The sequence below is a fragment of the Nannospalax galili genome, unplaced genomic scaffold, assembly GCF_000622305.1.
Source record: "Nannospalax galili isolate Female #2095 unplaced genomic scaffold, S.galili_v1.0 scaffold473, whole genome shotgun sequence".
Taxonomy (NCBI): Eukaryota; Metazoa; Chordata; class Mammalia; order Rodentia; family Spalacidae; genus Nannospalax; species Nannospalax galili.
The window spans coordinates 2,447,547-2,471,207 of record NW_008334092.1 but is presented as its reverse complement, the minus strand read 5'-3'; the positions used below and the strand labels follow the sequence as shown (position 1 = coordinate 2,471,207).

Here is a 23,661-nt window from a genome sequence, read left to right as displayed (position 1 = left end):
TAGCTAAGGATGACCATGAACTTCTCATCCTCTGTGCATACTAGGCAGGTGCTCTACCAATGGAGCCACATCCTTAGCACATCCTCTATGTTTTAGAGATGCGAAAACTATGGTTCAGAATTGATGAACTCCAGACCACATGGCTGGAACTTGTGGGAGCAGTATTTAAACTCAGGACCCCAGTGCCAACACTGCCTCTTCCAGGTCTACGGGTGCTTAGGGATTGCAAGGGGGGCAGAGTGGGAAGGGGACCTTTTGGGCTGCCGCTCTCTATTCTCCTTGGTGAGATTTGGGTGCATGGATAGGAACTACGATACAAAGCCTCCAGTTGTTCCTTCTGACAAGCAGACTAGAAAGGGCCTGAAATCCTCAGGGCCCATGATGAGGTGGGATGGTGCATGGGACCCAACTGAGCTGTACTGTGAAGCACTTGTGACAGGTCCACTTGGGGAGCAAAATGCTCAGGCAGGAGATACATTGCAGAGGATAGTGTGGCAAAGGTTCCAGATGGGCATGGGGCATGGGGCAAAGCCATTGGAGGCTCTGGACACCAATTAATGGGCAGGCTGGTTGACAGGACATTGGATGGGCTGAGGGAGTGGGGTGAAAGGAGGTCAGTGCCTGGGGTGTTTCAAAAGGCAGAGTAGTAAAGATTCAGGGTGTCCAGAGGAAGGACGTTTGAGTATGAGGGCTTAGGGTGCTGACTGGAGCTAGGACTTTAGAGACCAAAGACAGAAGACAGGACTGGAGAAAAGGAAGTCTGGACAAAACAGCTGCTCCCCCACACCACCACCCCTGGCACCCATGACAGCATCAATACACACCTGACTTGTGATTGAGGCCTGTTTATTTTAGAAGCATAAACAGTGGAAGTAGGAAAGAATGAATGAAATAAGGCACCAACCAGCCCCCTTGGACAGGGCCAGATCTAGTGCAGGCTCTGCCTGTCCAGGTGATCAAGCTGAGCCAGCAGCCTACATCAGCCTTTTCCCCTGACAGGGTGTGAGGGCAACCCCAGCCACAGTGGGACCAAGTGATCAAGAGTTCTGGGTCCCTTTGGATCAGGTGAAAAGGGTCAGAGGGCCCATAATTTCTTTGGCCAAGAGCACCCCACCCGTTGTGTCCATGTGTGGGCAAAATCACATTCTAAACAAAGCCACAGTGCCATCTGGTCACCACAAAGACCCCAGATATTCCAGAACCATCTGTAATCAAGTCCTTTGCCCAGCAAGTGTCCACTTCTCTAGCCCAGTGGTCTCTGCAGAGCCTTTGAAGACCGGGCATCTGAGAAGCATCCAAAGAGGACACACTTCTTAGGACCTCTCTGTTGAGTGACATAAGCCCCAGGCCCCTACACATACTGCTTCTTGGATGCAGAGCTGTTGGGGCGACTAGGGGGCCTCTGGCCACCCGGGGAGTCTGGGTTTAGGAAAGGAGGAGGTCTGGAAGAGGTCAACCTCTCTTCTGTGGTCAAGTTGGCCCAGTTTTGCTCAGAGGATGAGAGCCCATTGTAGGTGGGGCATGGCGGGGATGAGGGCCCCTCACCCACGGGGAGGTAGAAGAAAACCTGCTCAGGGTAGGAGTCTGAAGACCTGCCCTGGGCTGGGGGAACATCATGGCCCTTCCTTGCCTTCATCCCCTGGCTGACACAGCGACACAGCAGGTACACCAGCTCCAGCAGGTTGAGCACCAAGGAGATGACCCCTACCACCAGCATGAAAATGATGAAGATAGTCTTCTCTGTGGGGCGAGAGACATAGCAGTCCACGAGGTGGGGGCAGGGTGAGCGATGGCATACAAACACGGGCTCCATGGTCCAGCCGTAGAGGCGCCATTGGCCATAGAGGAAGCCTGCTTCCAGCACACTCTTACACAGCACACTGGCCACATAGGTGCCCATGAGGGCCCCACGAATCCGCAGCCGACCATCCTCGGTGACTGAGATCTTGGCCATCTGACGTTCCACAGCAGCCAATGCTCGCTCTACATGTGGGTCCTTGGCTGGCAGTGCCCGCAACTCTCCCTCCTTCTGCCGCAATCTTTCTTCCCGCCGAGACAGGTAAATGACATGGCCCAGGTAGATCAGGGTAGGTGTACTGACGAAGAGGAACTGCAGCACCCAGTATCGGATGTGGGAGATGGGGAAGGCCTGGTCATAGCAGACGTTGGTGCAGCCTGGCTGGGCTGTGTTACATTCGAAATCCGACTGCTCATCGCCCCACACGGACTCGCCTGCCAGGCCCAGGATGAGGATGCGGAAGATGAAGAGGACGGTCAGCCAGATCTTGCCTACCACGGTCGAGTGCTCCTGGACCTGGTCCAGCAGCTTCTCCAGGAAGCCCCAGTCACCCATGGCTCCAGGGCCTTTGTCTGCAGGGAGACAGGGATCAGAGAAAAGCTTAGCAGGGCAGTACAGCAACTTTCTCAGCTCAACTAAACCCACAGGAGGCCTACCAGGTGCTAGGGTCCCTGCCTAACCACAGGTTTGCATCTTCTCTCACAGGTCAGTGCCCCAGGATGACCATAGCCCAAAGAGGTCTGGGTTGAATAGAGGCTCCTAGGAGAACAGAGAATCTGAGGAACTTTTCCAAGGTCATACTGCTGAGCCATGCCCTTCCTCCCTTTTGCTCAAGGCTGGCTACCCCAATATATCAAGGCTAGCAGAAGAGATGTTATCTTCAGGTTCTTAGGGGTTCCTGCCCCCACCTTCCATCACCTCACTGGGTGGGCCTCATTTAATTTCAGTGCTTGCCTGTAGTGGTGATGGGGGTGAGGTGAGAGGGGCTTAGAAGTTCAGGGCAGTATGGTTGACTAGTTCACCTGTCAACAAATAGAGTCTGCCTATGACTTAAGTAGATACACCTGGCCCTGTCCTTGGCCACACCATCACCTCCCTCCCCTCCATAGCTGTTGCTGCTCTTCTAAGACTCTTGAAAGAAATTATCCTTGTAGCCTGGAGGTCCCAAAGCTCCCATTATATTTAGAGGGGATGAAGTGGCGTGTGTGTGTGTGTGTGTGTGTGTGTGTGTGTGCGCGTGTGTGTGTGTGTGTGCGCGCGTGCCTCTTTGTGTTAGTAGTTAGGAGCTAGAACCAGACCTAGATTTAAATCTTGCTTCTCACTAACTGGGGACTTGGATAAGTAACAACCTGTCTCTCCTTAAGGATTCAATGAAAGAAGAGGAAACAGCACTTAGCATCAGAGCAGCCACGTGAACTGGGGTCTGACTCTTGTCCAGTCTTCCCCCTCCCGCAGGTAAGCAACCCTCACCCTCAGCAGTCGGAGTGATGTGTGTTCCCCATTCCCCAACTCACCGCCGGCCTGCCGGGCGAGCCCAGGTGGAGGCGACCACAGCCTAAGTGGCGCCCGCGGGAGCCTGCAGGGCCGTGCCTCCCGCTGGAGGCCTGAAATAGTGCGCAGCCCGTGGGGGTGGGGGGAGGTGGGTGGCGGCAGGAAACGCCACCCGGAGGGCTGGGGAGATGGGGGCGGGGACTGGGAGGCACAGATTCCCTGAACTTGCTCACCGGCCGTTCTGTGGGTTGTAGGGGGTCAGAAGCCCCCTTTCCTTTCTCTGTGCTCCCCCTCCAGGATCCCAGACTGCGCTCTTTTCCCGTCCAGGGAAGGAGAGTTCTTCAAGACCCGCTCTTTCCGTGGCAGCGGGATTTGAAGGGATTTTAGCGAGAACTTTGCAGGTCTGGCACCCGGCCTGAGGGCTGAGAGGAGTGGCTGGGGGTAAGGGGACGCGAGACTCACTAGTGTGTATTCAAGGCTCGTTAAGACCCAGGACCCACATTGGAGAGGGGTGAGACCGCTCGCTTCCTAGTCTGTGGCTCTTCCTTGTCCACTTTGCTGCTCCTGGGCAGGTTACACCATCAGACGTCATCGAGCAACTCCCTTTGACCTCCTGAGACTGGGGGCCGCAGGAAGCTCCTGCCCTGCATCTTGGCTCCCAGACTGATACTTCTAAACCGGAGGGGTCTTCCAAGGGATTTGGGAGGCAAGCTGAGCACCTGTCGTTCATTCTGGCCTCACTTCAATGAACATGTATGGGATTAAGGATCCGGCTTGCAGCTAGGAATCCCTCAAAAAGCCACCCCGGCCTGCTAACACACGTGGCAGAAATTGAGCAGAAAAGTCCTGGGGTAACAGTAAAAGTATAAATGTGGGGATCCTGTGGAAGAACCAGGGGGTGGCAGCGCTTGGCTAGGGGCTGGGTGAGCCAGGTAAAGCAGACCAGCACCCCTGGCCAGGCAACAGAGAAGCAAAGGCTCCACCTGGGGCCATGAGGTGTTGTGACAGGCTTAAAGCCCAGGAGAGGCCTGGGAGACCTAGATGAGTCCTGTGAACATACAGAGGGCAAGGCGACTCTTGCCTTTTTGCCCTTAGGTCAGCCTTCCTTCTACTACAGAATAAGGATAGAAAATGTGCCTGCTTTGGAGGCTTGATGGGAAGTCCAATGAAGGTTTTCAAGGGAGCACCAGAAAACAGGATGATGTAATTCCTGCACTTGGAAGGCTGAGGCAAGAGGATCAAGAGTTCTAGACCAGCCTGGACTACACAGTGGGACCCTGTCTGAAGAAAAAAATCAAAAGAAACACAGGCCTGTAATCTTAGCTACTTGGAAGGTTGAGGCAGGAGAATTGAAAGTTCAGGGCTATGGGGCTGGGGATGTAGCTCCATTAGTAGAGTGCTTGCCTGATATGCATGAAGTCCTAGGTTCCATCTCTAGCACATAAACCAGGTATGGTGGTACATGCCTGTAATCTTTCAGGAGGTGGAGGCAGGAGGATCAGAAATTCAAGGTCATCCTCTTCATAGTGAGATTGAGGCCAGCTTGGGATATATGAGACCTTATCTGGGGGAGGGGGGATATCACGGCTAGTCTGAGCAACATAGTGAGACCCTGCCTCAAAAAATGTAAAGCAAGCTGGGGATATAGTTCAGTAGTAGAGTACTTGTCTAGCCTGTGCAAGGTTCAGTTTCCAGTATTACAAACAACCCCCACCCCCCAAATGTAATAGAAAGGATCTGTATTCTAGGAGAGAACAGAAAAGGTGAGGGAACTCAGGGCAGAGGGTTGGCAGGGACTGGGGCAGCTAGGGGACAGGAAGGTGGCAGGTGGGTATAAGGCCCAGGGCTGATGACAGAGGGTCGATTTTTCCAAACAGGATTCCACCCTTGTACTTCTAGGGCCCCAGGGCTGGGACTAAAGGGCTCTGTGGGGTAGCCTTGGGCAGGGTTCAGACTGTAGCACTGCAGGATGGTTGCTTAAGGATCAGGCTGAGCTGGCTTTCCCTTCCAGACCTCTCCCTGAGGTCCAGGCCAAACTGGGCCTCCTGGGATTCCAAAAGGGACAACTGCACCCACTTAGTTATGACCCTTGAGGGCATGGGAACCGGCTCCTGGAAGCCGCCTCTTACCACATCCCCACTGCAGTCGCTGTTCCAGCATGGCTCTGCTGCCTCTGGGAAGAAAGGGGGGAGCTAGGGGACTGTGGGAGTGACGTCAAGGTTGCCCCTGCCCTGCTGCAATCCCTTCCTCAGGGACTCAGGTCAGGTTCAATCACCTAGCTCCCTTTATGAAGGAGGAAGGAGCTGGGATCGGGACAATCCTCGCTGGTGGGTGGGGGCTCTACCTAGACCCTCACTCTTCCTTTTCCATTGTCCTGAGCCTGTTCAGGCTGCTACTGTCTCAGTGAACCCCAAATGGTCTTCTGGACTCCAGCCCCCTCCACTCAGCCTCCACACTTTTCTAGAAATCTGGCCACGAAGTTGCCTTATTTCACTTCCTGTAATGGTCCCTCCTGCCTTCAGGGCAAGACCCCAGCTTGCCTCCACCACTCCTGTGGCCTAGTTACCCCCAGGTGCACTCTGTCAGCCAGCCCCTTCCAATTATTCTAACTATGGGGCTCTGTGTGCTCCTGCCTTTGAACGTGGCCAGTCTGTCTTCCCAGAGTAAGCTCTACATGCAGAGTCCCCTGGGTCTGGCTCAGGTCTTTGCTTAGAAGTCGTCTTCCCCAGAAGTCTCCTTGCTGGCCCACACTGACTTAAGTGTGCTTTGGTCCTGCAATATGTTGTTTGAAACTCAGGGCTGCCAATTATAGGCCAGCCTATTCTACATGAGACTTGTACCCAAAATACAACTCCTACCTCAAAGGGGATAAGAAATAGTTTATTCTGTAGCCAAATATGAGTGGCCATGGCCTGGGAGCATAGATTTAGGTTACTTTAAATACCATGTTCTAACATGCTAACAGTTTCATGAAGAGTTTATAGTAATAGAACACAAGAAAATCATTAATCAAGACCTTTCTTTTTCTCTTCTTTCTTTTTTCCTTTCTTTATTCCCTTCTCTTCCCTTCCCTTCCCTCCCCTCCCCTTTCCCTGACATCTTTCCCTCCGCTGACATCTTCCTCCTTCCTTCCTTCCTGGCAGGGTCTAGTATAGTCCAGACTGGTCTCAAACTTGCCATGTAGCTGAGGCTGGCCTTGAACTCTTGACCCTCCTGCCTTAGCCTCCCAACTACAGAGATTATAGGTGTGAGCCACGAAGCTCTGCTAAATCAAGGCATTTAAAATATACACTGGTGGAAATGTCAGTAGGTGGGTTTTAACAAAGCAGAGAAGTTTACTTTAGGCCTCAGATGTTATCAGAGTGTCCTATTCTTAGCCTTTGGGTTCGTAGAAGCTAGGGGTTTGGGGAGGAGAGCACAGTTATACATAGATATATAAGATATCATATACACACACAGGACTGGAGAGATGGCTCAGTGGTTAAGAACACTGGCTGCTCTTGGAGAGGACTCAAGTTCTGTTCCTAGTACTCACATGGCAGTTAATGACCTATAACCACAGTTCCTGGGGATCTAGCATCCTCTTCTTGTCTCCTTGGGCCCTGGATATACATGACACACTTATTTACATGCAGGCAAAACCCTCATCCACATAAAAGAAATAAACCAAAACATTTAAAAATATTTTATTTATTATTTTAATTTTATGTGCATGAGTCTATTGCCTGTATAAGTGTACCTGTGTCATGCAATGCCTGCAGAGGTCAGAAGAGGGCATTGGATCCCCTGGAACTGGAGTTACAGATGGTTGTTAATTGCCATGTGGGTTCTAGGAACCAAACCCAGGTCCTCTGCAAGAGCAGCCAGTGCTCTTAACTGCTGAGCCATCTCTCCAGCCCCCCAAACAATTTTTTATGTACACGTATAAACATATATCTATCACAGTAAAGTGTGCCATGTCAGCCATGTAGTATGGAGTATATTTACATTGCTATGCAACAAACCTCCAAAACTTTTCCTCTTGTAAGACTGAATCTGTACCCACTGAACTTGCTTTACTTTACTCCTTCTTCCCCATGTTAGACTGGGAGCCTCTTGAGGGCAGGCAGTAAGAACTGGTTTACTATCCCAGCACACAGCAGGGCAAGAGGCCTGTAGATGAATTTATCAATTCAACAAATGTTTGCCAGCTCCTCCTGGTGCTGTGGCCACTGTTCTTGACACTATCAGCATCTAGGGAACAGAAATAACTCCAGAAATTCCAGCTGTGGGAAGATGTAAAAATAAAAGAGGTGGGTTAGTAGCTCATGCTGAGGGGCAAATCCAGCAGGGAGAACTGAGAGGGCAAGGTGGCTGGTTTCAAGTTCAGAGAAGAGAAATCTGCACTAAGCAGCTGACACTGAGATTAAGTCCTGAAAGGAGGAGGAAGCCCTGCAGCTGCCTGGGCATTCCAGGGTGCAAAGGCCCTCAGGCAGGAGTATACCTGTTGTTTCCTGCCTGGTGAACAGTAAAAAGATAAGCATGGCAGAGGCAGGTGAGGAAAGAGAGTTCAGGAAGGTGAAAGGTGAGCTGTAGGGTGGGGCAGTTATGCAAGCTGTCTAAGAGATGCCTTTGGTAGTTTGGGCCATTGTCCCATGACCTAACTTGGATATCGCAGCATGTCTCCTGGTGGCTGTGTTGGGAATAAATTATGGTGGTGCCACATGTAGGCAGACACCCTACTTCAATATAGAACTCACTGCCCCACTGTGTGGAGTCTGGTCAGCTGGCAGGCCATCTGGTCACACTTTCAGGTTTGCTTCTGATATCCTGGTGGTGGCCATACCCCTCTTAGAGTGACTCCAGGCAATGGGTGACCAAGAGTGAGAAGTTCCTAACCATTTCTGCATGGCTCAGAACTCTATGGCCAATCTGTGCCACACGGCTCTCTGTGGATCTGGTGGCCCCATTGTACTTCCTCCCCTTTTTTATCTGTGGGTGCAACTCCCCAGTTTTCCCACGTCTTCACAGGTTCCATTAGTCTTCAGTCTGCTTCCCAGGGTCAGGGTCAGGAGACAAGGGGGTGTCTTAGCTAGTTGGGCTACTGTAACAATACCAGAGCCTCAGTGGCATTAATAAAAACAGAAAACTCCATGCGGTTCTGGAGGCTGGAAGTGGGAGATCAGGGACTGCGTGGCATGACAGGTTCTAGGTGAGGGGACAGCTGGCTTACACTGGTGGCAGAATTTTTTTTTTTTTTTTTTGAGGCAGGGTCTTGGGTAGCCAAGGCTGGCCTCACACTCCCTATGTAGTTGAGGATGATCTTGAACTTCTGATCCTCTCCCTCCATCCACTGAGTGCTTGGATGTTGGATGATACGGGTGTACTACTATACTCACTTTTAGGCAGTGCTGTAGATTGAATCCAGGGCTTCGTGCACACTAGGCAAGCACTTTACCCTTTTTTGGGGTGGGGGGGACAGAGTCTTACTGTGTAGACCAAACTGTCCTTGAACTGATGATCTGATGATTCTCCTGCCTCAACTTCTCAAGTGCTGGGCTTATAGGTGGGTACCACCATGCTTGATGTCTCCTATCTCATAAGGACACTGATCCCACTGGACAAGGCTTGACCTTCAAGACCTAATCATCTCCCAAAGGCACCTAATACTGTCACATTGTGGGTAGCATTTCAATATATGAGTTTGGGGGAGATAACACAAATTTAGTCAGTCCATACATGGAGTTGTTCTAGAATGAATGAAGACAAACAATGTCTTGCTTACCTGGGGCTGTAGGGTGCTGTAGTAGACATTGATTTGGAGACAACGTGAAATCTTCACCTACGGTGCCTGACTGAAGGAGGCTTGCTGTGAATTCTCATGCATTGGAGAATGAGTTCCCAAGTACTCTGAGCCGGCAAAGGGGCCGTGAGCACCACCTGGTGGTGATCATGTGAATGAAGACCTTAGTCAACAGCAGCCAGACCCAAGCTGGATGCCAATCAGTGAGCTGCATGGCTCAGAACAGCTCACGCCAAAGGCAAGAGGCACTGGTTTGGGATGTCCCTCCCTCTGTGAACTTGGCTTGCATCCTGGAGAAAAGTAACCAGGAGTTGGGGTTCAGTCCATGCTGAGCCCTCAGACCCTGCTGGAATGGCTGGTAATGTTTTCTGTTTGCTCTGACCTCTGAGACACCCCTGGCCAGACATCTGGCACCATGTAGGAGGATTCTGGAGGATTGGAAATGTAGCTCAGTTGGTAGAGTGTTTGTCTAGCATACACAAAGACCTCAGAACTACCAGAAAACCAGGCACCATGGTATATACTTGCAACGTGGTATATACTTGGTGTATACTTAGGAGATGGAGGCAGGAAGACTGGGAATTCAAGGTCACCTCAGCTTCATGGTGAATTTGAATTGGAGGCCAGCCTAGGCTACACGAAACTCTTTTTGTCTTTTTTTTTTTTAAAGGAAGGGACTGGAGAAGTGACTCAGTGACTAAGACCACTGGCTGCTGTTGCAGAGGCCCCAGGTTTGGTTCCCAGCACCCACATGGCGGCTGACAACTGTAACTCCAGTTTCAGGGGATCCAACACCGCCTTTTGGCCTCTGTGGGCATTACATGACATGGGTGCACTTACATACATGCAGGCAAAACACTCAAACACATAAAATACAAATAAAAGGAAGGTTCTGGTATGCATAGTAGTAAGGAGTGGAAATCTTTCCTCCTGGGACCTTTGTAACCACCCAGCCCGAGCTGAAGGCCACCTGCGATATAGCCCAGTCACCAGGCCTGAGATTCTTGCAAGCACAGTCACACTTGGGTATTTCCAGGCTCTACCTGCAGTATCTCCTTTGCTTTATATCAGTATCTCCTTTGCTTTATAAAGCAGTGCTCCCAGAATTAACTGCTCTGAGTGCTGTGCTGAGTACAGTCCCTCTGCTTCTTAGAGCTACTGTCCACCCTGCCCTACCCTGCTTGCTGTCCTGGGAGACTTACCTGTACCCACAGCCTCAGCAAGACCCCCTTGTGTTCTGCCTTCTGGTTGGGTTGGGTCAGTGAGAGCCACTCGCAGGTGAACAGGAGGTGGGAGAATGTGGTGGGGTGTTAATAGCCGCTATGGGTAAGTGCATCCTGTAGCTCCTGCACATCATCCCCCAGGTGACTGCACCATCCCTTGGCTCTATTAGTTACTTTTCTTGTGGCTTTGACAAAACTGACAAAAGCAACTTGAGAAAGGTAAGGCTTATTTTTCCTCACAGTGAGGGGACCTCCCTGTTGTGGCAGGGAAGGCACCACAGCAGGAGCGCGCCAGCAGCTGGTCACATTGTATGGACAGTAAGGAAGCAGAGAGAGACGAATGCTGGTGCTGAGCTCAGTTTCAGCCCAGGACCTCCATCTGTAGAGTGGTGTTGCTCACATTTACAGTGAATAGTCTCACAGTTAACCCAGTCTAAGAAATCTCTCACAGAGATGGCCAGAGTCTAGTCTCTTAGGTGATTCTGTTTCCTGTCAAGTTGACAATATTACCCACTACAGGCACTGCGGTGTCCCTCGTGTTTTCCTCATTGATACCCATACTTTTTAAAGTAATCTCTGTAGGAAACGCTCCCCATCCCTGACCCCTCCAATAGCATCTCAAAATGCAGCCAAGGCTGAGTCTTGAATTCATTGTCCTCCTGCCTTAGCCTCCCAAGTGTGTACTACCACACCTATCTATAGTTACTTAATTTGAATGGCTGTGCTTTTCCGCTGAAGCCCTGATGGAAGCAGGTCGCATTATGAACAAAGGTTCTTAAAGCTTGCTTGTGGTGTAGAGTGGTGAAGCTGTGCTTGTAAACTGATCAAGCAACGGTATAATTCAGGTGATGCAGGAACAGTCAGCCCAGCCCAGAATCCGTTAAACTTGGCTGGCTCACCCACCCCTTAATTGCTATATAGAGAGCAAAGGTTCACAGACACAACAGGCTGACTCCCCCTTGCTTTTGGCTCACTGGCTCCTGCCTCTCTGGCTCTTGGCCTTGGTTTTAGTGGCCACCAGATATTCTTCTGGGTTAGTCTATCCTTATCCATAGTTTTGTTCTCATTCTGGCCTGGCTTGGGATCTTGGTGTCATCTGAACTGCAGATCATGACTACACTTGAAGTGGGGCTGTGAATTATCTTAGGGGTGGTGAAGGCAGGAAAGGAGCCTGTGTTTCTGTCTCCCTGAGACTGAGCACCTTGGGCTTAAGTCTACTTCCTTAGGCAGTCCTGACATCTTTCCTAGTCTCTGGTGTGAAAACACTTGGGGAGGAGGGACGCAGCTGAATGAACTGCTGGATGAGGCTGGGATGTATAGTTTCTAGAATAGGCTATGTGGCCTACCAAGTGTACAGAGAGAAAGTATGAAAAGCAGGGATTGTGTGGACACAGGGTGGGGATGTGGGTGGAGTACCTGGGACAAAGGAGGAGAGAGTGTGATTTGTCTATAATGAGACTGACTGGGATTGTTGTCCTCAGGGCTGTTTAGCATACCAAGGCTGGTGTAGAGGCACAGTACCCTCTGGTGGCCACAGCTAGAATCCCAATGTGTGTCTCCACAGGTTCGCCTGACCCCAGCTCCCACCTGCAACTCCCACACCTTTGCCCAACCCTCAGTCACCCGCCACTCCCCCGGCCCCGGCCCCCCAGCTTCTCCTCCCAGGTCCAGGGCGCTTTCTCCTTCCCAGGCCCGCCTTCTCCATCTTCAGGGAGCTGTGAGTGATCTGTATAAAACACAGTTTTATTGCTTTCTGAGAAACTGCCTTGGGTGTGTTCCCATCGTGCATGCCTCCAAGGCCCTGGCGACAGGGCGCAGCAGGCTGAGCACACTGGTGGGAGGAAGGAGAGAACCACTGCTTGAAATTGGAGGTTGGGGAAGGGAATCCAATTGGAGGCTGGGGAAGGAGGATCCATTGAGCAGCGGTTGGCAAGCCCAGAGCTGCTGTCTCTTTTCATGCTTGTTCTTAGGAGAACATTCTACCTGGGAACCTGGCAGCTTCTCTCGGGGGAGTAGAGACTCCCTCTGGCCAGCTACCCCCAGCCTAGGCAGGCACTGGCCCCCAGTTCTCTTTGCTGCTGCTCTCTCTGCTGGGGAGCTGGCCTCACCCCTCTCCCACTGTTTCCTGGGGGGCACCTGGCCTGGTCATCTCCTGGAGTAGGTAGAACCCTTGCTCACCAGCCCAGCGCTAAGCAGACTGTTATGTGCATGTAATTTGCTAATCTTAAGTGTCTGTTTCCTCTGAGAGCTGGCGCTGGGTCAGCCCTGAAACCTATGTCAGGTAGACAGCACAGAACCCAGCATCCACAAATATCTGCCCCGAATGGAATATGGCTAGCTTAGTGAATTCAAAGTGGGGGCACCTGGCAACCCCATAGGACCCCTCCACCTGCAGCATCTCCTTGCCTTGCCCCTCCTCCAGTCCGTGGTCAGATGGGGGTGAGGTTAGGTGCTGAAGCCTGCTTGGCATCGGCGGAGTCTGGTTCCGCCTCCCCGGTCTCCAGCAGCTTGTGGTGGCAGCGGCAGGTGGAAGCCCTGCTGGAGGACTTCGGGGAGCTGTGGCTCTTGGTCTTGTTATTGCTTAGTCCTCGCAGGACCCTATGGAAGATGAGGTAGCAGATCTCACAGATGGTGAGCACGATGCAGACCGCTGTAGCACCCACCATGAAGTAGGTAAAGACCTTTTTCTCAGTGGGCCGGGCAATGTAGCAGTCCACGGTATTGGGGCAGGGTACCACGTTGGCACATTGTACCAGACGGGGCATGGAGAAGCCATGCCAGAGCGTGTGTAGCACATACAGGAAGACCAATTCGATGATGAGCTTGAAGATGAGGCTGAGCAGGTAGGTCCACCACAGGCCACCGTGCTTCTTGCCTGGGTTGCTGTACAGCTTGGCACACTGGTCACCATGCTTCAGACGGTGCTTCCGCTCCCGATCCTCACGATAGGCTACGTGCAGGATGACCAGCAGCGAGGGGCATGTGACGAAGATGAGCTGCAGGGCCCAGAGGCGGATGTTGGAAATGGGGAAGAAGTTGTCATAGCACACGTTGGTACAGCCTGGCTGTCTGGTATTGCAGTCAAAGTCCTTCTGCTCATCCCCCCACACACGCTCTGCCGCGACCACATACACCAGCACCCGGAAGACAAACACTACTGACAGCCAGACGCGCCCGAACGCTGTGGAGTACTGGTTCACTTGTTTCAGTCGGCTCTGGAGCGTCTTCCAGTCCATGATGCCTGCTGAGGGGTGTGGGGGACTGTGCCCACCTGACAGAACAATGGGGAAAACTATTATGCTGATGATTCATTTGTTGAGTATTCAATTTAAAAAATAATTAAAAAAATTTCTATGTATGTCTGTATGTATGTATGTGCATGTATGTGCAAGTGCCCGAGGGGACCAGAAGAGGATGTTAGATCTCCTGGAGCTGGAGTTACAGGGACTTGTGAATTACCTGATATGGATGTTGGGAACCCAACTTTGGTCCTCTGCAAGAGCAGCAAGTGCTCTTAACGACTGGGCAATCTCTCTAGCCCTAATTATTATTTTTCAAACTGTTTTATTTTGTAGCCTAGGCTGGCCTGATACTTGAGATCCTGCCTCGGCCTTGCTGGAATTTTAGGTGTGCATCACCATACCCTATGCACTGAGTTCTTTTTGGTGGATGGACTTGTTTAGTCATCGAAAGGACCCGAAGAGATGGGGACTGTTATTTTTCCCAAACTGCAGATAGGAAAGGGAGGCTCAACAAGGATAAGAAACCCACCCAGAGTCCTGGAATTACTGTCCCATGACCCTTTAATGAGCATTTATTATGAGTCACACACGAAGCCAACTACCTAATATGCAGGATCTCATTTAACCCTTTATAATGATACCCTGAGATGGCTTTTGCTCTGATCCCTATTTATGGATGACAAAGCTGATAATCCAAGGTCAGTGTCTGCCAAGCACATATGATAAATGTTTGATAAACATTGTGACTCATTACTTCAGGGTGCTAGGAGGCTGGGAGCTTGCTGATGAAGAGACTTGGATTCAGGATAGCTGGGGTGCCAGCCCTGTGCTCTCCTATCTCCTCCTCTGCTCAACATGTGCCCTGGGGCTGTTGTTCTCTCTGTCTGAACCTTCCTTCCTTCCTTCCTTCCTTCCTTCCTTCCTTCCTTCCTTCCTTCCTTCCCTTTTTTTCTCCCTCCCTCCCTCCCTCCCTTCCTTCCTTCCTTCCTTCCTTCCTCCTTCCTTCCTTGGTCTCAAACTTCCTGAATGCTGGCATTGCAGGTGTGCATCCCCATGCCCATTTTGTGTGGTACTGAGGATAGACTTAGGGCTTCTTGCATTCTAGGCAAGCACTCTACCAGCTGAGCTACATCCCCATCCCCCAGGCCACATTTGTTTTAAAAAACATTTTATTTATTTTTTATTTTATGTGTATGAGTGTGTTGTCTGCATGTATGTAAGTGCACTTGTGTTCTGCAATGCCTGTGAAGGTCAGAAGAGGGCGTCTGATCCCTTGGAACTGGAGTTACAGAAGGCTGTTAGCTGCTATATGGGTACTGGGAACTGAACCTGGGTCCTCTGCAACAGCAGCCAGTGCTCTTAACTGCTGAGCCATTTCTCCAGCCCACCGAGGTCATATTCTTGAAAATTTTCCCAGCATTCTGCGAACTTGAGGTTGTGAATTCATCCCACAAAGAGAGACAGAGTCTAGGAGAGGAGAAAGGCCTGCCAATGTCAAAGCCAGTGTTGGTGAAGTTGGGAAGCTGCCTCAGGTGGGGGATGCGTGGGGGTTTGAGTCTGTTTCCTGAGAGAGTCTTAGATCCAGGGGATATGTAGGGACAGCTGTCCCTTCCTGTGCAGGGCCTGGGTAATTCCAGCCACCCTAGTCATGCTGTAGGCAGTGACTTTGTGGGGATGATGGGTCAGGCCTTCTCATCTTCCTCTGAATTCTCCGTGACTCAGAGGGTGTGGGCAGGTGGGTCAGCTGAGTGTACCTGAGACTGGTATCCTGACAAGGGTGTGAGAGCATGCACCCCTCCCAGAGCCTGTGTGGGCCGGCGTGCATGTGGAGTGTTTCTGGAGCCCCTTCAAATGCCTGCTGGACCACCACGTTGGCCCAAGCCACCATCATCTTAGCCCATATTCCTGCCACAGCCCCCTCACTGGACTTTGACTACATCCCTGTACCCTGTAGCCTAGTAAGTTATGATTAAGTTCCTACCTTCTTATAAAACTCCAGTAGCTCTCTCACTGTGCTCAGCTGGAAACCTCAGCATCTCTAGCCTCACCTCCTTTCTGCCCATTCACCTCTCACCTCCTTTCTGCCCACTTTCACCTCTCTGCTGGGGCCTTACTTTGATGCCTCCTGCTTGCAGTGCTCTCCCTCCAGAACTTTCCTTACCTGTCCTGTTACAGAGGCCTCTCTGCTCAAACAACATTCCCTCAGGGTTTCCCTAAATTACTTCAGATCAGATCCAGGCTGGGTCAGTCTGCTCCTGTCCCCTTTGTTTTCTTAGTGCTCAGTCACCATTTGAAATCAGGAAAGTCTTTGCCATTTTTTGGTTTTTGTTCTTGTTTACCATCTGTTTCTCCAGTTACAATGCCTACTTAATCTTGCTGGCTGTTTTATGTTTGGTGTGCCCTGGCATAGAGTAGGTGCTCAATTCATGCTGAATGGATAAACGGTGAAAGTTGAGCTCTCTGAGAGGTCATGAGGTAGGAGGGCTGGGTAGGACCACAGAGGAGCGGCCTTGCCAGGAGCTAGAGAGCCCCCAACCCCCTCATTTTTGCTACCCTACCTAGCAGAGGCGGTCTTTTGGGAATCTCAATTCTTGACAGGATGGGGTGACTGAGAAGCCCTAGATCATAGAGCAGCTTCTCAGTGTGGCCCCTGTTCTGGCTAAGCATTAGCACCTGGATTCAGACCTCTGTCCCACCGTTTACTTGCTGTGGGGCATCTTAGAATTCTGTGAAGTCGCTAACCCTGTTCTTTATCTCTCCTCTCTTGGACTATTGGAAGAATATTCGAGCTGTTTCCTTTCCAGTCTGCCACTCTCCCCGGGAATACTCAAGGAGACTAAGGGGGTGGAGGGGGTCTCCTTCACAGGAACCCTCCATGGCTGTCCAGCCACAAGGAGTAGCCCCCCTCTGGGGCTCCCCATTCTGTGCAGGCTGCCTAGTCCCGCCTAAGGCACACCTGGGGACACTCAGCTGCCAAGAATTTCCCGCCTAGCCCGGGCTGGGCTAGCGACTGGTAGAGCCGGTTCTCGCCCCCCTGCTGCCCCCCAGCTCCAGCCCCCCCAACAGTTTTTTTGATCTGGCCCTAGGGCCAGCTCTTGCTTTTTACACCCACCCCCACCCCCTGCCTCGAACACTGTGGCCCAATTTCCCTACTTTCCAGGACCTTGGCAGCTTTGGACCTGGGACAGGGGTGATAGGGGTCCTTCTGGGAATCTCCCAGCAGCTGGAACCGCCATCCAGTCTGGGATTGCCAGGTGCGAAGGCAGAGGTGGGTTGAGGTGTCCCTCCACTGCCTTCCTGCAGCTCCACCCTCAAGCCTGGCCGCGTGGGCAGCGCATCCCGCCACTGACCGCCACCGAGGAGGGCACTCAGCCGCCCTGGGGGGTCGCCCCTGCCGGGTACTTACGGTCAGCTGTGTAGCCACCGTGGGGCCGGACCCCACGTCCCCAAGACCCGCAGAAGCGAAGGAGGCGGGAGCCGAGCGGAGCTCTGTGGCCTCCAGGAGGCGCGGGGCCAGGACAGCTGGAGGTGGCAAGGAGGAGGGGCGGAGCGGGGAGGAGCCCGGAGCCTCCGCAGGAGTATGGGTTCTAATCCTGCCAGCCGCAGCCTTGGCTTGCTGGCTTGTGGAATGGGGGCATCGGTGGCCGCTGGCAGGGCTGCTGCAAAGGCTGTAATAACATTAGGGCGTGAAACGCTGCAAACTGTTAAGTGCAGACAGCAGGGACTGCAATAAACGACTCGCCCACGCAGGTTACCACGTATACCCCGACCTGTGCCCTGCCCATCCGGATCCCCGCCTGGTGCAAGGTCTCAACTCTGCATTGGGACACCCTTGGGAGCCTCTCCTGCCCTTCTTGTAAGGGAGGCAGCTGCGTCTTTGTGAGAATTGGAAGGGACACAACAGACCTGTGCCTGGAAAGATCGCAGGGGCAAGGGTGGTACTTGAAGTGACTTCAGAGGCACCCAGCCTGACCAAGGATGTGTGAACTGAGGTGGGAGGCAGAATTTATCTCCTGTACTCTGTGTGAAGGGTTGGGTGAACCTGGGCTGGCTCTGGGACCAGAACACTTTGTTTTACTAGTGTGCCAGGACTCAGATCCTGAGAGTTCTTAGCGCCCCAGGAGGGAAAATACTGGGGTTTCCTAATTCCCCGGAATCCCGATCTTAGTTACAGCCTGGCCTGAGGTTTCATTGTCTAGACAAAGATGACTGTTGCCGATCCCGATGATTAATCATCCTACTTGGGGGACTGTATCTGTTGATATCGGCTTTTAATCTAAAAATCCAACCCACAGTTGGGAAGTGCAGCTGTGGTCCTCTCCTATTATTCGTCTGAGTGGAGACCTACCCTGAAGGGTCCCTTGTGCACCTGGGCTGGGGCTCTGGGGAGGAGAATGCCTCCTGTATGTGCTTTATGTTTTTTTTTTCTTACAGCATCCAAACAAGGCATTTCTGATAGTTTCTGCATTCATAAAGGAGAAAAGGGAGGTGCAGAGAGATTGGGTGGCTTGCTCAGGGCACAAGGGAATCAGGGAATCCGGGGCTTTGGTGATGTTGCCTTTGGGTAAGGCAAACCACACAGCAGAGGTCACCTTGCACTTGCTATGGGCATGGCTCTTGAAGATCATGTTGGGACTGAGTGGTGGTGGGGCCGTCTGCATGGGTCTCCTCATGTGTCTGTGTGTGATAGTGGGAGACCAGGACCCTGCCACCAAATGGACCCTGCCACTTGATCCTTAACACCTGTTACTCTTCTACATTTTAGAGCAAATCTCCTTCCATTTCCTCCTCACTCTTTGACACATCAGAACAATGTTTCTGTCCTTACTGTGTCATTAAAAAGGCTTATCAAGGCCACTCTGATCACCATGATGCTAAATCTCACAGGGACAATGGCCATGCTTATCTTCTCAGAACACTCCCCCTCACCCACTTCCACCCCTGCTTCCTTGACATCCTACTGGTTTCTTCTTCTACATTTTAGAGCAAATCTCCTTCCATTTCCTCCTCACTCTTTGACACATCAGAACAATGTTTCTGTCCTTACTGTGTCATTAAAAAGGCTTGTCAAGGTCACTCTGATCACCGTGATGCTAAATCTCACAGGGACAATGGCCATGCTTGTCTTCTCAGAACACTCCCCTCACCCACTTCCACCCCTGCTTCCTTGACATCCTACTGGTTTCCTGGTCCCTGGGATGCCTCCCATTCCACTCTACTGTGGGCACCCCAGGCCAGGCCCAGTGGTCCCCTCCCAGGTGAGCTCACTCAGTCCTGGGGCCCTAACTACCATACATTCCCTACGCACACGCACACACACACACACACACACACACACACATCCCACATGGATGCTGTGCATGTCATTGTGTGCTTTGTTGTATTCTTATCAGTAGATACAGAGCTTCCCCTCCCTCTCTCTCTCCCTCTCTCCTTTCCTCCCTCCCTTTCTCTTTGAAGAGATGAATATCATCTTTACTATAATATGTTCCAAGTCAGTCCCATATTGATGGAAATTAAAGCTGCTGCTTTCCATCCTTCTTTCCAAGGCTGGGCATATGACTCAGTTGGCAAAGTGCTTACCAGTTCCTCCTTCTTTCCCTCCGTCCTTCCCTCCCTCCCCCTTGCAACAAATATCCTTGGAGAAACATTATTTGACCTTTTATTCCACTCACTCCACCCCTGTGTGTGTGTGTGTGTGTGTGTGTGTGTGTCTGTGTGAGTGAGGGCACATGCATGAGTGGAGGTCAGAGGACAACCTCAAATGTCAGTTCTCCCCTGCCACCTTGTTTGATTATTTGACCTTTTATTCCACTCACTCCACCCCTGTGTGTGTGTGTGTGTGTCTGTGTGTGTGTGTCTGTGTGAGTGAGGGCACGTGCATGAGTGGAGGTCAGAGGACAATCTCAAATGTCAGTCCTCCCCTGCCACCTTGTTGGGAGACAGGGTCTCTTGTTCACTGCTACATGGCCAACTGGCCAGTTCCCAGGGATTCTCCTGTCTCCTCCCCATCTCTCTATAGGATCACTGTGATCATAGATGTGAGTGACTACATCTGGCTTTATGTGGGTTTGGAGTATCTGAACTCAGATCGTTACGCTTGCACTGTAAGTGCTTTACGCACTGAGCCATCTCCCCAGCCCCATGCATTTAAAATTGTGTCTATAGACTGCATTCCCAGAAGTGGAATACCTGTGGGTTAAGGCGGTATGCTGTTTAACATTTTGGTAGATACTGCCAAGTCCCCTTCATGAATGTATCAGTCTGTGTTACCATGACACAGGAGAGTTCTTGTCTCCCCACATTTTTACCATCGTAGAGCATTACCAAACTCTACGCTCATTGCCCGGTACCATATTATATTTTTATTTTGCATTCCTCTTATGACTTTCTACATCTTTGAGTATATTAAGGAGCCATTCTTCCCTGCAAGCTATCCTTTGCCTTTGCCCATTTCTTACAGGTGGTTGTCTTTTTATTATTGATTTCTTATTTTTTTTTAATATTAAGGAAATAAGCTTCATGTCTGTGACACAAACAGAATTTCCCTTCTTGCTTGCTTGCATTTTGACTTTGTATTTTCAGTTTTTGCCATGCAGAATGAGACATTTTTATATAGTCAAACATATTAATCTTTTCTATGGTCTCTGGGTTTGGTCATAATTAGAAATGCGTTTGCCATTTGTATTTTCAGTTTTTGCCATGCAGAATGAGACATTTTTATATAGTCAAATATATTAATCTTTTCTATGGTCTCTGGGTTTGGTCATAATTAGAAATGCATTTGCCACTCTGAGAACCAACATAAAAATGTCCCCCATGGTTTCCTCTAGTTATCATCCTAATGATAGAAATCAGATCATGTTGCTCCTCTATGAAAGCTTGCATGGACTGTCATTACTTATAGATTAATATCCTCTCTCGTGAGGTTGGCCTCCAGGGCTGCAAATGACCTGGTACTGTGACTCCCTCTGTCCCACACTGTCCCTTTGATCACTGCTCTCCAGTCATAGTATTGGGTCCCTGTGACAGTTTCTCAAACAGGCTGTACCCATGGCTTTGCCGTTTGCTGTTCCCAGCTCTGTACTGGGCTGGGTAGGTTCTTCATCTTTATTTGTGGCTCACCTTTTTCTAGGGGCCTCAGTCACCTCTGTCCTCAGTAACCACTTTTCATGTTTTCCCAGAAACTGGGAGCTCTTGGCTCACATCTCTGCCATGTCTCCAGATACAGTTTCTGCTTGTAAAGGACACCCTGGGTGCACATGGGTTGTGTGTGCACAGATGCTGTGTGTATGCAACACTGGGTAGTTGTGTCTTGGGTATTGTGTAGGCTGCTTATGAGGATAGATTTTTCTTTTCTTTTCTTTTCTTTTCTTTTTTCTTTTCTTTTCTTTTCTTTTGTTTGAGACAGGGTCTCTGGGTATTGTGTAGGCTGCTTATGAGGATAGATTTTTCTTTTCTTTTCTTTTGTTTGAGACAGGGTCTTACTCTGTAGCTCAGGCCTGCCTTGAACTCACAGCAATTCTCCTACCTCAGCTTCTAGAACTGGGAGTACAGGCATGTGCCACCACACTCAGCTACGTGGGTGAGTTTTGGTGAGTGTGGTTGTAAAGGCATGTGATTGTGGAGATGGTGGTGTGGTCTAGAGCTCATATGTGTGTATGACTGCTTGGTGTGGGGTCCTGTCTGTGTGGTACATCGGGGTTAGTCTGCCCTGGTGAGCGGATGATTTCACAACTACTGGCCTTTGCTTTTTCTAGAGCAAGCTGGGAGAGTTCACCATTCCCACGGAGAAGCTTTAAGGACCTGAGGCCTCGCTGCCCCACCCAAAATTTCTGCTCCTTGAGTAGGGGACTATGTGGGAGGCTTTCTAGGCCACCCCCTGCCTCAGGGCAAGGCTAGGTTTCACCAGGGCTTGGCAGCTCTCTCTGCCACCCCCATATCCCTTAGGCTCTCCACCTGGCATCTGGGGGTGGCAGGCCCAAAGTCTCTGCTCTGATGCCAGCCCAGTACCTGGCCCAGGCTGGTCCTGCTCCCAGACTGCTCCCTCTCTCTAGAGCTGTGCCCAGGCCTTAAGCAGGGGCTTTTTGGGAAGAGTGGGCATCTCCTCCCAGCCTGGCTGTGCTCTAGTGTTTGTGTCTGCATAGAGACTTTCTCATCCCTTGAACAGAGAAGTGGGGCCTGGAGAAAGCACTGGGAAACAGGACTTTCTGAGGGCCACTCTTTGCAGCTGTGTTTGAGCATGCTGGGGAGGCAGGCAGGCCAGAGGTAATGCCTCAGGACCCAGCTGGAGTGCTGTCTTTCTTTCAAGAGACTCAGAGTTGCTTAGAACGTCTATCTTCTGCTCACTAAACCTTTGCCCTCCAGTGGAGGAAATGCCTGCCTTTGCTGGTTCCTGCTAGGATTCCGCACTCTGCAGGTGTACACTCCTGTCTGCCTTCCCAGGACCTGGTTCCACCTCCTCTCCTTCTCCTTCTTCATCAACTTTTGGTTCTTTTTGCATGTTTGTTTTGAGGCAAGTTCTCCCTGTGTTACCCAGGCTGGCCTTGAATTCACCATCCTCCTTCCTCTGCCTCCTCAAGTACTGAGCTTACAGATATGCGCCACCACACCCCACAACTTTTGATTCTTTACTGGATAGTTCCCATTGCAACAGACATGCTAGTATTTCTCCACTTAAAGAAAATCTTTTAACAAACTCTTTTATTTATTATTTTTATTTTATATGTATGAATGTATTGCTTGAATGTATGTAAGAGGAACTATGTCACGCAATGCCTATGGAAGTCAGAAGAGGGCGTTGGATCCCCTGGAACTGGAGTTACGGACAGTTGTTAGCCACCATTTAGATGCTGGGAATCGAACTCAGGTCCTCTGCAAGAGCAGCCCATGCTCTTAACCGCTGAGCCATCTCTCTTGTATCTTCTCCAGCACTTTTTTTAATTAAAAATTTTCTTTTATTTTATTTGTATGAGTGTTATGTCTGCATGTGTTAAGTGCACCCATGTTGTGCAGTGCCTGCAGAGGACAGAAGAGGGTGTTGGATCCCCTGGAACTGGAGTTACAGATGTTGTTAGTTGCCATATGGGTGATGGGATCCAAACCTGGGTCTTCTGCAAGAATACTCAGTGCTTTTAACCTCTGAGGCATCTCTTCTGCCCTAACCTTCTCCAGCTTTTAACAAATGTTTTAATTTCATTTAAAAAATATTTATTTGTGTGTGTGTGTGTGTGTGTGTGTGTGTGTGAGTGTGCCCACTTGTATGAAGGTGCTCATGGAGGCCAGAAGAGGGCATCAGGTTTCTTGTGTGAGTGTGCCCACTTGTATGAAGGTGCTCATGGAGGCCAGAAGAGGGCATAAGATTTCTTGGAGCTGGAGCTATATGTGACTGTGAGCCATGTGACCTGGATGTGGGAATCCAACTCTGATCTCTACGAGAGCAGCAAATGCTCTTTAACCACTGAGCTCTCTCTCTAGCCACTCTCCAAATTAAAATTTATTTTAAAAGTATTTTATTTAATGGGTTTAAGTATTTTGCCTACATGTGTGTTCCTGGTGCTCTTGGAAGCCTGGAGAGGATGTTGGATATCCTGGAACTGGAGTTACAGACAGTTATGAGCTGCCATGTGGGTGCTGGGAATTGAACTTAGGTCCTCTGCAAGAGCAGTCAGAGCTCTTAACCACTGAGCCATCTAACTCCTTATATTAAAAAATTGCATTTATTTATTTGTATGTGTGTGTATGTGTATGTATGTATGTGGGTATGCATGCATGCATGCATGTGTGGAGATCAGAGGACAACTTGGGGGAGGTGGTTTTCCTTCCATCATGTGGATCCCAGTAGATCAGGTTTGGTGGCCAAATCCTTTAGTCACTGAACTGTCTTGCTGGCCTTCCTCCTCGAAAACAAAATAAGAGAGTCTGGTGAGATGACTTGGCAGGTAAAGGTTCTTGCTGTACAATCCTGAAAACCTGAGTCTAACCTGGGACCCACACGAAGGTGAAGGCAGAGAACTGGTGCCACGAAGTTGTCCTCTGATCACTACATGTGCTCCATGGTGTACACACACACATACACATCATACACGCACACATACATAATAAAATTAGAAATAAGAGGATGTA

General features: G+C 50.6%; 2 protein-coding genes across 3 annotated transcripts; both read right to left on the bottom strand.

Moving 5' to 3' along the window:
* Positions 1-829: 829 nt before the first annotated feature.
* Positions 830-3,383, bottom strand: Gja4 (gap junction protein alpha 4). Of its 2 annotated transcripts, none has more exons than XM_008829232.3 (2): positions 3,313-3,383; positions 830-2,370 (listed from the first exon to the last, which is right to left on the bottom strand). In XM_008829232.3, exon 2 carries the CDS (start codon positions 2,351-2,353, stop codon positions 1,352-1,354), a length of 1,002 nt encoding a protein of 333 aa, XP_008827454.1. In that variant the 5' UTR covers positions 2,354-2,370; positions 3,313-3,383; the 3' UTR covers positions 830-1,351. The 2 variants fall into 2 exon arrangements, with proteins under 2 accessions (XP_008827454.1, XP_017652668.1); XM_017797179.2 differs by lacking the exon at positions 3,313-3,383 and adding an exon at positions 2,821-2,891.
* An 8,681-nt stretch (positions 3,384-12,064) lies between these two features.
* On the bottom strand, positions 12,065-17,027 carry Gjb3 (gap junction protein beta 3). Its single transcript, XM_008829231.3, has 2 exons — positions 16,943-17,027; positions 12,065-13,565 (listed from the first exon to the last, which is right to left on the bottom strand). The coding sequence occupies exon 2, from the start codon at positions 13,528-13,530 to the stop codon at positions 12,724-12,726; it is 807 nt and encodes a 268-aa protein (XP_008827453.1). The 5' UTR covers positions 13,531-13,565; positions 16,943-17,027; the 3' UTR covers positions 12,065-12,723.
* Positions 17,028-23,661: the final 6,634 nt, after the last annotated feature.

Excerpts from the sequence above, each read along its gene's own strand:
- Gja4 (XM_008829232.3), bottom strand. The coding sequence starts at position 2,353 with ATGGGTGACTGGGGCTTCCTGGAGAAGCTGCTGGACCAGGTCCAGGAG.
- Gjb3 (XM_008829231.3), bottom strand. The coding sequence starts at position 13,530 with ATGGACTGGAAGACGCTCCAGAGCCGACTGAAACAAGTGAACCAGTAC.